We start from the raw sequence: 19170 nt of genomic DNA on the forward strand, positions 1-19170 counted from the left end.
CCCAAGGCAGGGAGCCCAGGTTCATTCCTTGGTCAGGGAACTAGATCCCACATGCCTCAGTTAAGAGTTTTCGTGCTGCAACTAAAGATTCCACACGCCACAACAAAGACTGAAGATCCTGCAAGCCACAACTAAGACCCTGAGGAGCCAAATAAATAATTATTTTATAATTCATCCTCTAGTATTACAACCAAAGAGTTGTAGTGGCCATAAAATAATTGCAATGTTCACTGTGAAACTTCTTATATATATATATATATATGTATATATATAAAATTAAAATTTACATATACTATCTCAATCATCACTTCAACCCCATTTTATAAATGAGGAAACGAAGTCTCAGAGGTGAGCAAGTAACGAAGTCCAAATTCTAATACAGAAAAGCAGTCAGTAAAATGCTAAATCTCTCTTTAATGTTAACTGTATTTATCACCAGATGGTAGGACACTCCCTTTAAAGGGGTCTTAAATAACTGCTTTGCTATCTTGTTTACTGCTTGAGATGGGGTAATGCTTAACTCAAACACAGCATCTCAAGGTTAGAGCTCAAAAGGCCATGAGAGAAATTAGGCAATGTTTCCTGCTGTTATTCTTAATCTAACAAACTAGGTGAGTTAAGACTGTCTGGACAAGGTAAAAGAATACGTCAATCAGTACACTGTCTTACTCTTCACCATTCTGTCATTTTGAGGCAAGAAAAATATACAGACTCAGGTTTTAACTGGACAGCCATCAGTCGTGTCCGACTCTTTGCGACCCCATGGACTGTAGACTACCAGGATTCTCCATCCATGGGATTTTCTAGGCAAGAGTACTGGAGTGGGTTGCCATTTCCTTCTCCAGGGGGAATCTTCCCAACCCAGGGATCAAACCTGGTCTCCCACATTGTAGGCGGACACTTTACTGTCTGAGCCACCAGGGAAGTCCATCAAAAAATACAGTAAAGTTATTAAGAGTATATGTCTTTCTTTTTTAAAGTGAGATAGATCTGATTCTACCACTTAGTTGTATGACATAAACAAATAATCTTTTTTAAGTATCCATGTCTTCACAGGGAAACAGGGATAATACAGTAAAACTTTCCTGTATTTTTGACAAGGAAATTTTGACAAGGTGGTGACAAGGAAACACTGTGAAAAAAGCACTTAGCATCAGGTAGCACATGGTAGATATTCAGTAAATGATGGCTTATGGTATTTTCCATTTAAAAACTGATTAAGCAATGCATTAGCTTCTTGGTTCTAGATTGCTTTACCTGTAAACTCAATGTCCACAAAGACCTTGATGAGAGCTTCTGCAAGGTGGGATGCATAGGGAAAGTTGCAGAACACACGTTTCCGGTGGAAGACACTGGATACTAAAGGATTTGGGGTCTGATCCATGTGGGGCATCACTGCTTCCAACACCTCAGCCAGTTTGGCCCTTAGGTGGGGATTCTTCATCCTATGAATAGGACAGAAAGCAAACTGAGCAAGCAGAAAACTTTACTCCCAAATTTATAACTTGTTTTTCTCCACATGAGGAATCAAAACATCATATCATCATATAATATCTGTAGAGAGAGTTACAGGAGAAAACAGTACTGAGCAGTTTTGAGTCTGTCACTTTCTTGGGGATATGCAGAGTATACCATTCAGTTCTTAAGATCACAGCTTACCAATCATGAGGGTGAGTATGTAAGTTTTTATTTAATGCTTTGCCTTTCTGTTTATTTCTCTTTAATAATGTATTACTTACTGTTTACTATTCTCTGACAGCTTCACCTGGGATAAACTTGCCTTTCCAGGCTTTCTGGGGGTAAGGACCAGGATATAATTAATTATTCTACATTATTTACAATGCATACCAGGTGTGCCTAACACTTGTTGGTTTAGAATTTCTCACTAGGCCCGTTCAGTTCAGTGGAGGAGTGGGTTCTATCTACATCTCCCCGACACGGCTCAGGGGACTGTGGCTCTGTGCAGAAAATTCTCACTTACGTACACATTGTTTCCTTTGGTCTACCACCACCAGGAAATCAGAGAAGCAACTCTACAGGAAGTCAGTGAGCATCTTCCTTTGGGAAAGAGGACTGCTGCTGCTGCTGCTGCTAAGTCGCTTCAGTCGTGTCCGACTCTGTGCGACCCCATAGACGGCAGCCCACCAGGCTCCCCCGTCCCTGGGATTCTCCAGGCAAGAACACTGGAGTGGGTTGCCATTTCCTTCTCCAATGCATGAAAGTGAAAAGTGAAAGTGAAGTCACTCAGTCATGTCCGACTCTTGTTGACTCCATGGACTGCAGCCTACCAGGCTCCTCCGTCCATGGGATTTTCCAGGCAAGAGTACTGGAGTGGTGTGCCATCGCCTTCTCCGGGAAAGAGGACTAGAAGCTGTGAATGTAAGTCTTGAGATCAGAGAGCATTTACCCAAGTTTACTGCTCATCCAATTCAGGACTGTAGAGCAAACTTTGTTATCAGATATTAGAAGATCATCAGCGCCTGGCAAGTTCTCTGGCATGAAGGTTAAGTATTTTAACCAGGGACTAGCAGGGGAATTCCCATCTGGTACCTTATATGCAGGTTCAAATTCTCTGTGGGCAAAGTCCTTTGTTTATTATGCCTCTCAAGTATGGGATTTTGGGCTACTCATAAGGATAGTCAGGTGATTCATTAATGTTAACACAACTTCTGAAGGCAACCCCTTATGAGTCAGGCTTGTTTATTTCTTGGCTTAGAAGTCTTCTGAATGTTTCACAGCTCTGCACTGTGACAGAGCCACGCTTTCAGCACTTCACCTTTCTATGCTTCCAGTGAAAATGGTGATAAAATGAAGGACATGTTCCAAGGAATCTGCCGATGTCTCCAAGATGTCATCGGCAAAGCGTCGGAGAAAAATGAGGAAATCACCCAAGTTATCTGCAAAAAATTCTGAGAAAGAAAATTTTCACTGGAATTAGCCAAACATCTGACTCTCTGTATTAAGCAATATTTATATTCTTCTCTTTTACTCTACTTAGTGAAGGTTTACAAGAACCCCAAATGTTTTACAGGTACTAGGAAGGATGATAAGTTAAAAAAAATGCAGAATCTCCTTTGAATGTAAGGCAATTTTTAGTTTTATCCAAGTAAATTGAAGAACAGTAGAGATATAAAACGTTAACATACCAGTGCAGTTTAAGAAAGTACACTGATGGATATGTATTTCCACACTCAAGGTTAACTGTGAGTTAAAATAACCCTTCAGATGAAGAATCTTGAATAGAGATGAAAACATTAGATGACTATGGTCATCAGTCTCTGGGGTGCTCCACTGATCCTAGCCTTCTTGTATTTATGCCCTTGTATATCTCCTCCTCCACTACTCCAGATGATGGCATGTCATTTCCATAATTAGGTTATAAAAGCCTACAGCTTCCATTTTTTCCCCTGATCTGAGAGACGACAGCTGCCATACCATGAATAGTTACTAAAGAGAGTCCTGTGTGGCCTGGAAAAGAAGCCAGCAAGCAACTGCGATCTGCCAGCAACCACATGACGGCTTGTAAGCAGATCCTCCAGCCCTGGTCAAGTCTTCAGATTCCTATGGCCCTGGTGGATAGCCTGGCTGCAACTTGGACCATGTAGCTAAGCTGATCCTGGATTGCTGACCTGAGGGAACTGTGTGTAATAATGTTTGTTGTTTGAAGTTGCTATGTTTGGGGTAATCTGTTACTCAGCAATAAATGACTAGTACAGGGATTAAAAGCATGTAACCTGTACCAAGGGGAAAAGAAGTGCAAGCGGATAAATGAGGAGTTTGGGATTAACACATACATACTACTATATGTATGTAGGACATACTGTATAGGTCCTGTGCTATACAGTAGGTCAACAAGGACCTACTATAGCACAGGAAATTTCTCAAATTTTCCAATTATATGGAAAAAAAATCTGAAGAAGAATGTATGTATGTATATATATAACTGAATCACTTTGCTGTACACCTGGAACCAACACAATATTGTAAATCAACTATATTCCAAGATAAAATAAAAATTAAAGAAAAAAAATGTAACCTAAATTTGATGGACAATATCTGCTGACCTCTCAACCAATATAACAGACATACACACTCTCCGTTCTGGGTTAACCAAGAGGAGATGACTTTTTTCCCCTAAAGACTAGCACAGGGGGGAGGGTTAGACAGATAAATTTATAAGTTGAATGACAAACTATATTAATGATAGAAACTAACAGCTCAGAAAACCCTGACTGCACTTCACCCTCTGAAGACTATTTTCTGATCTGCAGAGCAGTGGCAACATAACTGAGGAACCAGCTGTCAGTTCTCCCAGGCTCTGACCACAGACATTATCTACGAGTTTGAGTTGTTTCTCCAAAAACAGCTGAATGATAGCTAAGGTAGGATATTTTGTGTATTATACTTTCAAAGTGACCCAGTTAAACTCAGATGGCTATAAATAGGAAGTTCCCAAGGGACAGCCAGCTCACCTGGCACGTAAGCCAAAGAACTGTAGCCATCTGGCAAAGGAAAAGTCAGCTCCATCAGCTGTGAGCCCTCGTTGCCTATGGCCAGCTGAACCAGGAGAACAGCCATGGACACCTGCAAGTTTAGGCAGTTTTGTAGCATCTGTGGCTCAGTCATGGCCGTCTTGGTAGAAAGATAGACGGTCATCAGTCGTTCAAACTGCTCCCGGAGGTTGTCAGCAGCAGGGCTGGAACTTTGCTGAGCGTCCCGCCAGGCTACCTGCAGCCGATGCAGATTCTGGTTGATTTTTACCATCTGATCATGCAACCTGCCCTCAAGAAAGCAGAAGAGACTGGGTCAGAAGGCTCACACACAGATGGCTGAGTACAGACTGTTTCTGAAAAACAAATCCTCACGTATTTATTCTTCCCTTTTAGGATGTAGGGCTGCAGTTGTGATGACACAGATATCACAAAAGTTACTGACAGGATCGGGCTGGGAACAGAGCACTGGAAAAATGTTATTCAACATATAGTTAGTTGCCTTTGGCTGAAATGCACTATCCAAAGAATAGTGGCTTGGCTGAGCAGGGTGTAGACTGGGCTTTTATTATGTACGATATATAATGATTAGACAAGGTACAAGATAGTTTGACACCACCCAAGGGCAATGATTGTAGTTGGATGTGGGTATATGGACAGTCTTTTCATGGTTAGTAGAGAACTAAAGCTGGTGAGAATGGAGTCCAGATTAGCAGTGGTGGTGATGGTAGTAGTGGTTTAGTCACTAAGTTGTGTCCGACTTCTGCAACCCCATGGAATGAGGTCTGCAAGGCTTCTCTGTCCTTGGGATTTCCCAGGCAAGAATACTGGAGTGGGTTACCATTTCCTTCTCCAGGGGATCTTCCTGACCCAGGGATCAAACCCAGGTCTCCTGCACTGCAGGCAGATTCTTTACAGATTGAGCCACCAGGCACGTCCCAGATTAGCAATGACCACATGTAAACCAGAAGCCACCTGGAATGCAACCTAACAGCAGCTTCCAGTTCTCGGATGGTCAATAAAAATTAAATGATTCTTCAAAAATGGTCATCCAAATGTTCTCTAATGAAAGGAAGACCCAGAGTTCAATGTCATGGAGAGTTGTGTCTGCGTGTACAGTCCAAACTCATTCTCTCTGGCCCCGTGGATGATGTCTAGTGTTAGCTAGCCAATAATGAGAAACTAGATGACTTTCACTTTCCGTTTTAATAGGTTAATAAATACATGGTAAGTTGTTATCTACTGTCTCATTTAAAATATCAATGACAGAGACAGAAAGTAATCTCTAGTAAAGATATAATTTCATTTTTTGAAAAATCTGATGAGCTTTGAAAAATGCTATGTCATTTTAAGTTTCCCAAAAAGGCATTAAAAATTGCTGTCCTCAATATGCCTTCCTATAGGCTATAACTATGAGTGAGTAGCTATTTTCCCCCTTATTTATAAAATGTTCGTCAAATTCAGCTAAATCAGAGCAGGGAAAAAAAAATCATAGAACGACATGCGGTTAGCCAGAACCAGACCATTTTCGGAAGTTACACACCTTAGCTTTCAAATTTTCACACATCCAGAATCCTCTTTGATACACAGATTTTTATAATCGTTCTGAAATCTCTTAAAACACTTCTTTTTGTCAATTTTGTCTCTCTATACCACAGAATAAAGCTTTCTCTTTTTTCATCAGGCATAGTAAGTAATGAAAATTGAAGAGCAGAATGTGAAATATTAAAGGAAAATTCCACTTGTGGGGATGACAAAAGGAAGATAGTGATTTAAAAATGTGCAGATCAAAAGAAATATATAGTGTATCTTTACACTATATTTATATAATATACTGTATCTTTAATAAAAAAGCTTAACAGGTCAAAAATGTAAAATAAATTCAAGGTACATGGATAAAGCCAGTTGATCTAGACACAGATTAATGCGTATAATGCCTTTTCCTTTTAGATCCTAATGTAAGCCTTCAGAATAAAGTGAGATTATTATAATACTCACTTTTAACCTTCTGATATCAACACAACCAAACAGTTCTTTCCTAATGACATCAGAGGAGCTACCTGTGAAATCCCAAGTACAAGGTGTACTCTGTCAGGACAAGGTTCTCTGTTACAAGGTTGTAGTTCTGGGGAAACTTTGGCTCCTGTACAGCTGGAATCAAACAGGTCTCTTTGTCCAAACCTCAAAGAAATGAAAAGGAAGAGTAAATGTCTTGCCATAGACATCTATCTTGGCTCCAGTGTCCCCTTATTCTAGTTCAACTTCCATCCTGCTTCCAGTGAACTGAGTAATATCTTCTTAAAAACAGATCTTGTAACATTCCTACTCTCTTGGTCTAAAAATGTCTTTTAGCTTCTGTCTATAGCAATGCAGTTAAATCTTTTTAGCTTGGTCATGAAATCACCAAATATTAAAAGGAATGATAGACAGCACTGTAGATTTTTCCAGGAGATAGGTAATCATTTGTTACTATTTTGTGCTTTTTTGTATATAAGATTATTTGCTTTTGAGCATGTGTTATTTTTATAATTAGAAGAGCTAAAAAACTGGGAGGAAGTACATAATAATTAAGAGTGATTCATTCTCAGTGGTAGAACTAAGAGTGGTTTATTTCCTTCTTTTCACTTCTCTGTATTATTTGAGTTTTCTCCAATTTGGCTTCAACATTCTTTCTCCCCAGGCTTATTTCCTGCCAGTTTCCATACCCCTTCCCCCAGCTACCCCATGTTCTAGCCATGTGGAGCTTCCCACTGTTCTTAGTTGTTTCACAGCTCTGTACCTTCACAGTTATTTCCTCTATAAAAGGGATTCCTTTGCTTGATAAACCCAACACATTTTTCAAGACTCAACTATGAAGACCTCCACCTTCTGCAGAATTCATCATTTACTCCCTTCTCTGGATTCCTAGCCCTAGACCGTATTATGATGATCTGTTAACATATCTGCCTCCTTTTGGAGCCTTTGAGTTCAAAAAGGACAGGGACTGTCCTTTATTCATTTTCCTAAGAATGAATGAATGAGTGAATATCCAAGTCTGCCAAATTCAGAGAGAAGGTCTCAGTAAAGCATAACATCTAAAACTATCAGTTTTTAAAAGTCTGCCTTTTAAAAATTTATAATGGCTTTTCTTTTTGCCTTATCTTCTTTGAGAATGAGGGACCTTTGTGGAAAAGGATATGGAAGTGAAGGCCTTATGTTACACACACACAGTTTTGAGAAGACCAGCTCCCCCCTACCTCTCATGTGTACATTTTTAATTTTTCGTTCTTCATCATTCAACTCCTTCAGGGCACAGTAAGTAGGATTAAAGGTGAGGAGCCGAGAGGATCTGGGTTTGCAAAATGGCTGGCATAGCTTCAGGAGAGCAGCACCCAGATTCAGAAAGAAGGCATCCGAGGCATACATTTGGAAGAAGATTTCTGGCATCTGATTGGCCCAAATCTTGGTGCGGCCTGCGTTTGCATGCAAACAGTTTCCGAGCCAGGACAAGATACAGTGTTTGGTTTCTGGAGAGAGCTGGAGTAGGTTCTTCAGCATCTGGTAGATCTTTTCATGGTACCGAGCCATGAACTGTTTAACCAGAAAACACAACCACAGAACATTCCAGTTGCACAATCCTAATATTTGTTACTCTCAAACCTTAGCCACTGGCAATTTCCAAAAATACATGAATCCTGATCTTTCCCTTACTCTCCCTGTGCCTTACCCTGCCCCCCACCATTCTGATTTTAAAAAAGTAATAATAATTCTGGGCATGTGTAAGTCTTCCTGATGAGCTGCCAAACTACAGCTAGCATTTACATAGCTTTAGAGTAGGGGCAGAGTAGGGGCTGGTAAACTTTCTCTTCTGAAGGCCAGATGATAACTATTTTTGGCTTTGCATGCCATATGGTCTCTGTAGCACCTATTCAACTCTACCACTGCGGCATAAAGTCAAGCCATAAACAATACACAGAAATATGTCTAGGTTCAATACAACTACTTACAAAAAAAGGCGGCAGGCTGGATTTGACCACTGCTATAATTTGCCAACCTCTGCTTTAGAAAGGTGTGATGATGGCAGATTTAAACTGCCCCCAGTTCAACCACTGATTGCCGTATGTTGGCCAGACTTATACCATATAATTTATGCTAGGAAGCCCAAACAGAGATGACACAGGGGAAAGGAGGAAAAGGAAAACGATTTGGCTTTTAAGCTGGAGTTCATTCAGAAGATTTTAGGACCTGAAGTTTTAAGAAATACCTTGGTGAGGAAAATGAGAATTGAGAGCAGGTGACTGTGCTACAACACAGGGCAAAGAATAGTAGCAGCTCATTCTGAACCAAACAAGGGTCTGTCCTCTGCTCTTAGCGCACGCTAAAAAGAGGGCCATTTCTTTACACGATTACGTAGAGAGTCACCCAGATCAATCTGCTTTCCCAAAAGGCTCAAGTAGCCTTGTCTGCATTTGCTTCCTGAGGAAACAATACTTAAGAGATTGGGGACTGGAATGCACCAGGAAATAGCTCCACCTGATGAATGTTGGCCTCTTGTACTTTGATCTCCTGGGGACTGGAACGAGATGGGTTCAGGAAGTAGCCATGATTTTCTATGACTCCCGGTGTCTTTAATAAGCAGGAGATATTCAAGATTACTCCTAGCAAGGTCTTCTGGTACATCTGTCCATTACTTGGATCCTTGGGCTGAATGTAGTCTACAAAAACCTGTAGGAAAAGACAAGTCCTAGTCAATTGTCTGTATGATGAGGTAAGTGATGGGGTGAGAGAGCTTCAAAGAGTTAGGACTATACAGCAACCAGGACTTCCCTGGTGGTCCAGTGGTTAAGGATCTGCCAATGCAGGGGACGTGGGTTCGATCCCTGATTGGGGAACTAAGATCCCACAAGCCACATAGCATAGCCAAAACAAAACAAAACAAAAAAAGACTATGTAACAACCAATGTACCTTTCTTATACAATAGGTAATATTACAGTGCCCTCAGGACAGGGAAGCATAAGCTTCCAACTCAACTGAACACATGTGAACTTTCAGACCTACCTTGGCCATATCCTTCTGCTTAGTGAAATAGAGAAGAATGTCCAGATACGCGTACAGTAGAATCTGGCAGAGTTCTAGATCTTTGATTCGGCTCGATAAAATGTCAAACACTGGAATCATGACTTCTGGAAATGTTCGAACTTCCTCATCTAGTATCAAAGCTTCGATGACCTCATCCAGAAACTCAGCTACACTTTCAAAATCTGATGGAAGACAAACAAGAGAGAGGAGGCCAAAGGAATTTCTATATGCCTTTACACACAACTCTTTACTTTGCTGAACTTTTGATAATTCTACTGGTATTGAAACCCATTTTATTCATTTATGCTGGAACCATAGTGCCTCTGAGGCTTTTTAATGCAATCAGAGGAATGTTACAGAAATCAAATGCAGACGCTCACAGATCTTGCTTATGTACTCACGGCCTCCTAGGATGGCTTCCACCATCAAATCTACCAGCTGCTCGTGGATGTTTTGGTCAACATAGATCTCTGGGGTGAGGAGGACTGTTCGGGTATTGGACACAGTGAGGTTCCTGCACTGTACTGCAAAGGGTAGCAGGTTCTCTGGAACTTTGGTAATCTGGAAACAGCAACAAAGAGAGGGAAGATGCTAGCTCTGTGACCTGGCACAAAGGCAGATACAGCAAACAGAAGGGGAAAGACACTGTGTCTCAAAACAATAGGGCTTTGGTATGGATGCTTGAAAAGCCATGAGAGTTCATTCCTTGGGTTAAGGAATCACCTCTTAGAAATTCTATTGCTGGAAGTGATCAAGCTTAGTCTACTCTGTTATACACACCTCAGTAGAAATGAATTTATCAGATTTTTTTTTTTTATAAAGGTGTGATTTTTTAAAGACATTTGTAGAAAGAATAATAAGAGGCATTTGTTAACTGGGGAATGGGAAGACCCCAAGCCACAGAAAAGAAGAGATTAAAACTTCAGAAAACAAACTAACAGGACCTCTGATATCCAGTTTCAGATACACTGTGATGTATACAAATTAATATAAAAGACACTGATCCAATCCTCTGGGTTACATCATACCCAAGAGTACTTAATGGCAATGATTCCTTTACCTCTTCCTTGGCTCTTTGAAAGCAGGAATAAAGGTAACAAAAAATGTGCTTCTCCCCTGCATCTCGATCAGCAGAGAGATTCAATGTTGTAGAAGAAGTCATGTTAATCAAGTGGTTGCCTGGATCTTGAAGTAATAAGCGAGTGAAGACAGCCTATTAGGAAAAATAAATAAATGAGAATACTAAATCACTGCAAAGTTAATGTAACTTTGCATTACATTTTTGTTTTACATAAATAATTTTTAAATTTTTATTTATTTTTACATTTTATTTTTTTACTGAAGTATAGTTGATTTACAATGTGTTAGTTTCAGGTGTACAGGAAAGTGATTTAGTTACACACACACATACATATCTATTCTTTTTCAGATTCTTTTCTATTATAGGTATTATAAGATATTGAATGTAGTTCCCTGTGCTATACAGTTGGTCTCTGTTGTTTATCTATTTTGTATACAGTAGTGTGTATCTGTTAATTGCAAACTCCTGATTTATCTGCCTCCATCCCTGTCCACTGCAAAGTTAGTTTTAGAACATCAAGACATAAAAGATAATTTTGACACAGGTAATTATGAGAATCACAGAATGTAAAAGGGAAAAAAGGGCAGGAGTATAGATGCAGACATAGAGAATGAACTTGTGGACACAGGGGAGGGAAGGGGAAAGTGGGGTGAATTGAGAGAGTAGTACTAACATAATACTGCCGTGTGTGAAATAAAACGCTAGTGGAAGCTGCTGTGTAACACAGGGAGTTCAGCTCAGTTTCAGAGAGGTGGGATGCGGAGGGTTGGTGAGAAGGCTCAAGAGGAAGGGGATATATGTATATAATACTTACAGATGATTCATACTGTCGTATAGCAGAAACCAACACAACATTGTAAGGCAATTATCCCTCAATTAAAAGAAATTATGTATACAAATTTAATTGTTTATATCATTATCCTAAAGCAAGCTTAAGTGTCTAGCATAGCCCCAAGCACAGAGTAAGCATTAAAAGAATATTTGTTGAATAGTGTGGAGAATGAGAGATTAAACTTATATGTGAAATCTACTACTCTTCATGATTGCTGATTTCATTCAGACTTTATATAGACAGTTTAAACGTATGAAGTTAAACTACAAGTTGTCAAGTGTCTTCCCTACTAAACTTTCATCCATTTAATATTAATTAAGCACTTGTAAGGTAGAATGTAGTTTTGATTTTGAAAAAGATATAAAGAAAGAGAGGGGCCTTGGCCTCAATAAGTTAAGTGTCTATGGGAGAGAGAAGAGAGGTACATAGAAAAGCCACAACTTGGGATGGAAAGAGACAATTCTTATAAGAGATGCAAGAGATTACTGTAAGTGCCCAGAGAGAAAATAACAACTTATACCTGGTGAAACTTTGTAAACGGGATGACTTGTTAACTGTGTCTTGCAGGATGGGTAGATTTGGACATGGGACCATGGGTAGATGAGCACATCCAAAAGAGGGACAACACAGACAGTGTAAGAGACAGAGCTAAGAAAGCCATGGTTGGAGAATGGAGAGCAGAATTCAGCTGCATGGCTCATTTTTACTGAAGGCACATGTAAGGAATGGAAGAATGGTACCTGCTCTACGTTGTTCATATCAAGCCAGTCTTGATCTTCCAGGTCTACTGCCATTTCTTCCAAATACACACACCGGCTGGGGATGCCATTCCCACTTTTCAGGCTTGGGTCACCTGAGAAATGGTTTTAGTCTGACAGGTTAAGAATAATGCTTCTGCCTTACACAGACAACTGATCTTGACAGCATTTCTCTCGAATCCGAAGTGTGACTCAGGTAATATCAGAGTGATCTTGACACACAGAACAGTATCTACAGATTTAACCCCCCCACCCCGACCCCAAAGAGCACGTGCTTTGTTATAAACCTAACATCATGACATTTAAAGAGTAAATCCCAGACATCAGGAGTAGTTTGGGGGTTTAACTACAGACAGCGCACAGAGGGGAAACATTATCTAAATCTTCTTGGGGCTTGCATCAAAATGTTTAGATCACCTCTGAGAAGAAAACAGACTTGGCTACCATGCCCATCACCCTTTTTAAAGTAGAAAAGGCAGCAGAAGCTACACGGTCCAGTCAGAATCAAAACAGAAATGAAAGTTGTATGTGTGTCAAAATACTGCTTTAACAAAAGCTTCCTGGAAAATATAAATAAACCCTGTGTTCCTGGGAGTTTGGTGGGTTTGTTTAACCATCAGATACAGTAAGTTTCTAAGACTGAATCCTTAGCCCAAGCAGGAAAGGCAGAGTAGTGAATCCACTGGCTGCAAATCTGTAACTCACTGTTGTCCAGAGTGATGAGGAAGATCCTTTGGATCATGTGATTGATGTTGAGTTGCTCACATATTTCCTGCTGTGAACGGAATGAGCGGCTGATCTCAGCCACAGAGTAATCAAATTCATCCAGGCTCTCTGACACACTATTATCCGAGTCATCTGGGCTGGCTGGGAGTTCATCTGCCAGAAAATGTAAGTCATTAACAGTTACAATCCTCTCTTTAAGAGAAAACCAAGTATACATGATAAATGTCACCAAGTGGGGGAGGTTAATTTTGGATGTTAACTTATTAGTGAACATCTCAAGTCAGTCAACATCTTGTTTTTTTTTTTAATTAAGGTATCATTGACATATATTCATTCCAGGTGTACAACATTACAATATTTGTATACATTGTTAAATGATCACCACGATAAATCAGGTTAACATCTGTCACGGTACGTGCGTGTTTGCTAAGTCACTTCAGTTGTGTCCAACTCTTTGTGACCCCATGGACTGTGTAGCCCGTCAGGTTCCTCTGTCCATGAGATTCTGCAGACAAGAGTACTGGAGTGGGTTGCCATGCCCTCCCTCAGGAGATCTTCCCAACCCAGGGACTGAACCCACGTCCTCTTGTGTCTCCTGCGTTGGCAGGTAGATTTTTTACACTAGCGCCACCTGGGAAGCCCCTATGTCACCATAAATAGCTACAATTTTTTTTCTTATGGTAAGAACTTTTAAGATCTACTTTCTTAGCAACGTTCAAACACTCATGTAATACAGTATTGTTAACTACAGTCACCATGCTGTTCACTGCATCCTTATGACTGTTTTATTACAGGAAGTTTGTACCTTTTGGAAGTCTTCACCCATTTTGTCACCCCCAACCCCTGCCTCTGGCAAGCCCAAATCTAGTCTGCCTGGTTTTTTTTTTCTTTTTAAATATTCCAATATAAGTGAGATCATATGGTATTTGTCTTTCTCTGACTTATTTGCCTCACACAATGCCCTTAAGGCCCATCTACTGTCCACCTGAATAATGCTGCAATGAACATGGGGGTGCATATATCTTCTCCAATTAGTGTTTCTGTTTTCTTTGGATAAATACCCAGAGGTAGAATTGCTAGATCATATGGTAGCTTTATATTTAATCTTTTTAGGAACCTCCATGCCGATATTTTCCACAGTGGCTGAACCAACTTAAAATCCCACCAACAGTGCACAAGGGTACCCTCTTCTCCACATCCTTGCCAACACATTATTTCTTGTCTTTTTGATAATAACCATTCTAACAAGCATGTGTGGTTTTGATTTACATTGCCCCAATTAATGATGTTGAGCACTTTTTCATGCAGATGTTGACCATCTATATGTCATCTTTGGAAAAACGTTCATTCAGATCCTCTGCCCATTTTTAAATTGGATTGTTTGGCGGTTTTTGCCATTGAGTTGTATCAGGAAACATCTTAAGTACAGAATTCTGAAATCCCTGGTTATAAAATCTACCATATTTCAAAAACTAAGTTTTATTTTTTCTACTCATAATTAATTGTATTCCATAATGCCAAAAGTAGCAACACTATCTTCCCTAAAGAATCCTAGTGAGCAAAGAATTATCTAATAGATCAATAAGCCTTTACTTATATTAAATATATGGTTTTTCCCTGATTTTAAGAGAACACGTTTTTCTTATTTTTAAATTTTTATTTATCTATTTTTGGCTGTGATGCTTGGCTTGTGGGATCTTAGTTCCCTCACCAGGGATCAAACGTAGGTCCTTGGCAGTGAAAGCAGAGATATAACCACTGGACTGCCAGGAAATTCCCTTGCCTTTTAAACTTAATCAGCACCAACACCTCTCTGTTAGGTCATTTATAAGCCAACCTCATTCTTTTCAATAGCTGCCCTGTATTACACTGAATGCATACAATGTGATCTATGTAGCGACTTCTCAACTGATGGACATTTGTATTGTTTCCAATTTCCCATGATTTCAAACAACACTATACCACATATAACTTATTATTTTTGTGCACCTGTATAAGTACTTCTGTAGGATAAATTCACAGAAGTAGAACTGCTGGGTTAAAAAGCCTGAATATTTAAAAGTTAACATATATGTATTACCAAATTACTTTAAGAGAGACTACTCTGGGACTTCCCTGGTGCTCTAGTGGCTGAGATGCTCCCAATGCAGGGGGCCAGGGTTTAATCCCTGGTTAGTGAACTAGATCCCACATTTGTTGTTTTTGTTTAGTCCCTAAGTCACGTCTGACTCTTTGTGACCCCCAAGGATGGTAGCCTGTCAGGCTCCTCTGTCCATGGGATTTCCCAGGTAAGAATACTGGAGTAGGTTGCCATTTCCTTCTCCAGGAGATCCCACATGCCACAGCTAAAGATCCTGTGCAGCTGGACCTCATGCAGCAAAAAAGAAAACCAAAACCACTACAATTTACATGGCTACGAGTATATGGGGCTTCACCAGTACTCAGTGGTAAAAAATCCACCTGCAAAGCATGAGACTAGGGTTTGATCCCTGGGTCAGGAAGATCCCCTGGAGATCTTCTCCTAGAGAACGAAATGGCAACCCACTCTAGTAATCTTGCCTGGAAAATCCCTGGACAGAGGAGCTTAGTGGGCTACAGTCCATGGTCACAAAGAGTCAGACACAACCTGGCAACTAACAGCAGCACCAGTGTATGAGAGAGTGCCTGTTTAAAGCTTCACAAACTGCACAGACTAAAACTATCTAATTGTTGTCTTAATGGGCATTTCTCTAATGATTAGCTAGATTGGATTTTTTAAAGTAATTTGAGTATATATAAATTGTCCCCATTTTCAATTAGTTATTTTTTTCTTATTGATAGAATCCTTTTACTTTTTTATAAAGCAACTTAAAAGAGAGCTTCTCAGAATGGTGCTGATGCTAAAGGGGTGTATAAGTAGTGTTGCTCACTAAAAGGCACATGCAAGCCTGTATCTGCATTTTCCTTTGCTGATAAAATGGTTACTCTGAAAGTCTGGGCAAAATTCTCAGGTGCAAGAGTTGCTTCAGCGTGGTGAACTGAGCAAAAGTGAAGCTCAATACAGGAGGTCAAAGGTTTTGCTAGAGTACTAACTGCTGGAGGAAAACAGGTTAGACCTGGTGACCTGGCAAACTCAGTGTAAACAAACTAAGACAATGAGGTGCCAAAATAGTAACAGAAGGGCATGCACCTGACTTGTTCCCACTGCAATGCTCCCAGTCCTAGCCAGCCTTACGTCTGTTTATGGCCAGAAGGATGAGTGTTCAGTTGCTCTGTTCCTATACCATTAAGGTCTCCTCTGAATTCCAAGAGTGACAAGCGCTGATTACCAGAACTTTCCCCAACCACATACTTAAAATTTCTCATTTCCTTATTTTCCCAATTCCACACTTTTCAATCTCCTAATCCAAGGGTTCCCATTCTGAGCCTATATTTTAGAAATCTGGGAAAGTTTTCAGAGACTGAGACTCAGAGCTGCCTCTTTCCATCACGTTAAAAGGTCAGCATTACATGTATTTCTTCTGTTTCATCTGTCTCTGTCTACTACTCATCTGTCTTGCTCTCACTTCCTTTTTATTCAATCCTAATCAGAGAGTAAGGCCATATGTACACAGTAGTATACATATCTGAACACTTCTGAAATAAACACAATAAAGGCAAAGTATAAATGTTTCTCCTTTCCTAAAAATAAAAACACATCTTTTTTGGAGGGAGGAGAAAGGGAGCAATTTCTGGCCTGAAAGTTTGTGTATACGCTCAGAAAACTAATATATTTGGGAAATAGCATCCTAATTCTTCTAGTTCATATATTACCTATAGGGCGGAAGCTAGACTTGATCTTTACTTTGGTCCCAGATGAGGAAAATCACTTTTCTGATTAGTGAGATATTGTCCTAATTTTTTTCACATGAAGGGTAAGGATCAGATTTTCCTACAAGTCTGTTCTAAAAGCAGTAAGCTATGAAAGTGTAATGAAAAAGCATTTTACTTGAGATAAGACTCTGAAGCACTGGGCTTAAGAACAAACCTCATTTCTCTATAGGCTAGAAGGCTCTAAGTCTTCCTTTAACACACCTGCTGTCTATAGCTGCATGTGACTTGTTTCCCACACCTACAACTATAACCTGTTTCTTATGTTAAAAAAAATTTAGCATCTTTGTTAAGAATCTTTCGCTAGGTGATTTGTAAAACAAGAAAGCTTGACAGCTTTGGGAGCATGATGGGCATCTGTTATTCCAGAACCACCTGTTCTCTGGTCTTTTTAAGCCAGGGATAGGACAAGGAGAAGTCCCCCAAACCAAACAAACAACAAATATGAACAAAATGCCAACTTCTGCCCTAAATATAAATTCCAGTTGCAATTAAGGACCCAAAGGATATTTAATTTGGGAAGACCCCATTCTAGGTCATCTCATCCACTGCTACTGGCTCCTCCACTTACCAGACTGCTGCTTCAGCTGCTCTTTTTGGATTGCTGCAAACTGTTTGGCATCAGCCAAGGAGCCAAAAAGAGCAGCAAAGGGGTTACTTGAGATGTTGTTGTTATTCTCCTGGTCTGTCATTTCACTTTAAAGTATCCTCCATCCAGACCTAGGGGGAGGGGCTATAGAAAGGACAGGTATTAAGACGTGGAAGGGCAGATAACACAACAGTTGTGATAAAATCATTGTTGTTTCTTTTCCCATTCCTTGACTATGGTACATTTTAAAAGGCTTTGGGTAAGACTTGCCAACTTTTGTTCCAAGATTCAAGGCATTTTTGGCAAAATGGTTACAAACCGACCAACTGGACGAGCTGGCCTGATTTGGGGGTGGCTAAAACCAAGAAACTTAAAAGATGCTCAGGAATGCATTTATCTGTTGACATGTTCTATTTGCTATACCTTTAAAAAAAATAGGTTAAATAGAGAGGATTATTAAAGTCAAAGAGGAAACTGAGCTACTAGTTGTAACAACAAAGTAGCACTTAAACATGACAAAAATTTCCCATAAATCTCTAGGCTGGTTGACTAGTTCTCATTCAGCATGAGCATAAAGTGGTGCTTGTGCTTGCTCAGGCTTCTGTGACTTAAGGGTTGGAGCCAGGAACTCCTCAGCTACACAGAAACTAAATGGAAGCCTATATGTCAGAAGTGGAATTGCAAACCAGGATAGGAATCAGATTAGGAGCATACCATGGGTTTTAAATCTATATTAAACAATCCATCTCTACTTCCTGGCTTATGACTACTGATGTTTCTTCCTCCAAGAACTAAATGGTCTTTGCTTAATTCTACATTTAACCTTCCCTGTTTATATGGTTTTGACAATACTGAAGAAACACAATTCCTGCTGTGTAATATGAAATAGATATATACCTCAAAGGTATTTAGAGGAGCTGACTGAGCCTGCATTTGCACTCTTCTGATAAAATTTCCTCATCCAAGCGCCAAGGGGACTCAGGGGTATAATGGGATGAGCAGAGCTCCCTGAAAGGCTTTCTCCCCTTTTGAAATTTTAAGCCCACAGCATAGAAATACAACCCTGAAAAGGGTGAGAAGAGACAAAGGGTATGAATATTCTGCTCACGAGGATGCTGAACTGCTACAAGGACAGAGGTTCTTAGAAGGAGTGGGGTCAGGGATACAAGGCAGGAGGCAAAAAGAACATTTGGTTTACCTTTAATTGAGGTAAGACTCCTTACGGAATCACACTAACAAAAGCTAATACAAGTTGAAAAGTTCCTCTTTTTTGGAGAGAGACTATAACACTTTTTTTTTTGGACAGTGCTGAGGCATCTCTACCTGTTGCTTCGTGCTCCTCTGTTGAGCTTTCTGCCTAAAAGCTAATGGTTACTGAGCTGTAATGACAGTCTAGTCTCGTCTCAGCATGCTGCTAGTCTTGACTACTTCAAAGAACTCAAAGGTTAGATGTTGCTCTATATATTTTACTTTTTATTATGTATAGTTTAGTTGAGCTTAATCATGCAAAAAAGAAAGACAGCATAAAATTGGAGTTAACAATCCTTGCGAGGTCTTTCCTTCCCTTTAAACACTGCAGTGTTGTTCAGTCGCTAGGTTGTGTCTGACTCTGTGACTCCAGGGACTGCAGCACACCAGGCTTCCCTGTTCATCACTATCTCCCGGTGTTTGCTCAAACTCATGTCCATTGATTCCGTGATGCCATCCATCCAGATCGTCCTCTGTTGCCCCCTTATCCTCCTGTTCTTAACCTTTCCCAGCAACAGGGTGTTTTCCAATGAGTTGA

The 19170-nt window shown here is 40.1% G+C and overlaps 1 protein-coding gene across 3 annotated transcripts in view; it reads right to left on the minus strand.

Moving 5' to 3' along the window:
* UBE4A (ubiquitination factor E4A) overlaps window positions 1–19170 on the minus strand; it is a 42769-nt gene that overhangs the window by 15193 nt on the left and 8406 nt on the right. For 2 of the 3 annotated variants that reach the window (XM_027563597.1, XM_027563599.1), the window contains exons 2-13: window positions 17367–17528; window positions 12926–13099; window positions 12203–12315; window positions 10610–10762; window positions 9951–10110; window positions 9529–9731; window positions 9003–9194; window positions 7727–8060; window positions 6551–6671; window positions 4473–4777; window positions 2777–2909; window positions 1258–1445 (exon numbers count right to left, since the gene is read on the minus strand). In XM_027563597.1, the coding sequence (XP_027419398.1) occupies window positions 1258–1445; window positions 2777–2909; window positions 4473–4777; window positions 6551–6671; window positions 7727–8060; window positions 9003–9194; window positions 9529–9731; window positions 9951–10110; window positions 10610–10762; window positions 12203–12315; window positions 12926–13099; window positions 17367–17487 (2197 nt within the window). In that variant the 5' untranslated portion in view covers window positions 17488–17528. Of the gene's footprint in view, window positions 1–1257; window positions 1446–2776; window positions 2910–4472; window positions 4778–6550; window positions 6672–7726; window positions 8061–9002; window positions 9195–9528; window positions 9732–9950; window positions 10111–10609; window positions 10763–12202; window positions 12316–12925; window positions 13100–17366; window positions 17529–18281; window positions 18448–19170 lie in introns of all 3 variants that reach the window. The other variant, XM_027563598.1, reaches the window with a different exon arrangement.

The sequence above is a fragment of the Bos indicus x Bos taurus genome, chromosome 15 (assembly GCF_003369695.1).
Source record: "Bos indicus x Bos taurus breed Angus x Brahman F1 hybrid chromosome 15, Bos_hybrid_MaternalHap_v2.0, whole genome shotgun sequence".
In the NCBI taxonomy this organism is placed as follows: Eukaryota; Metazoa; Chordata; class Mammalia; order Artiodactyla; family Bovidae; genus Bos; species Bos indicus x Bos taurus.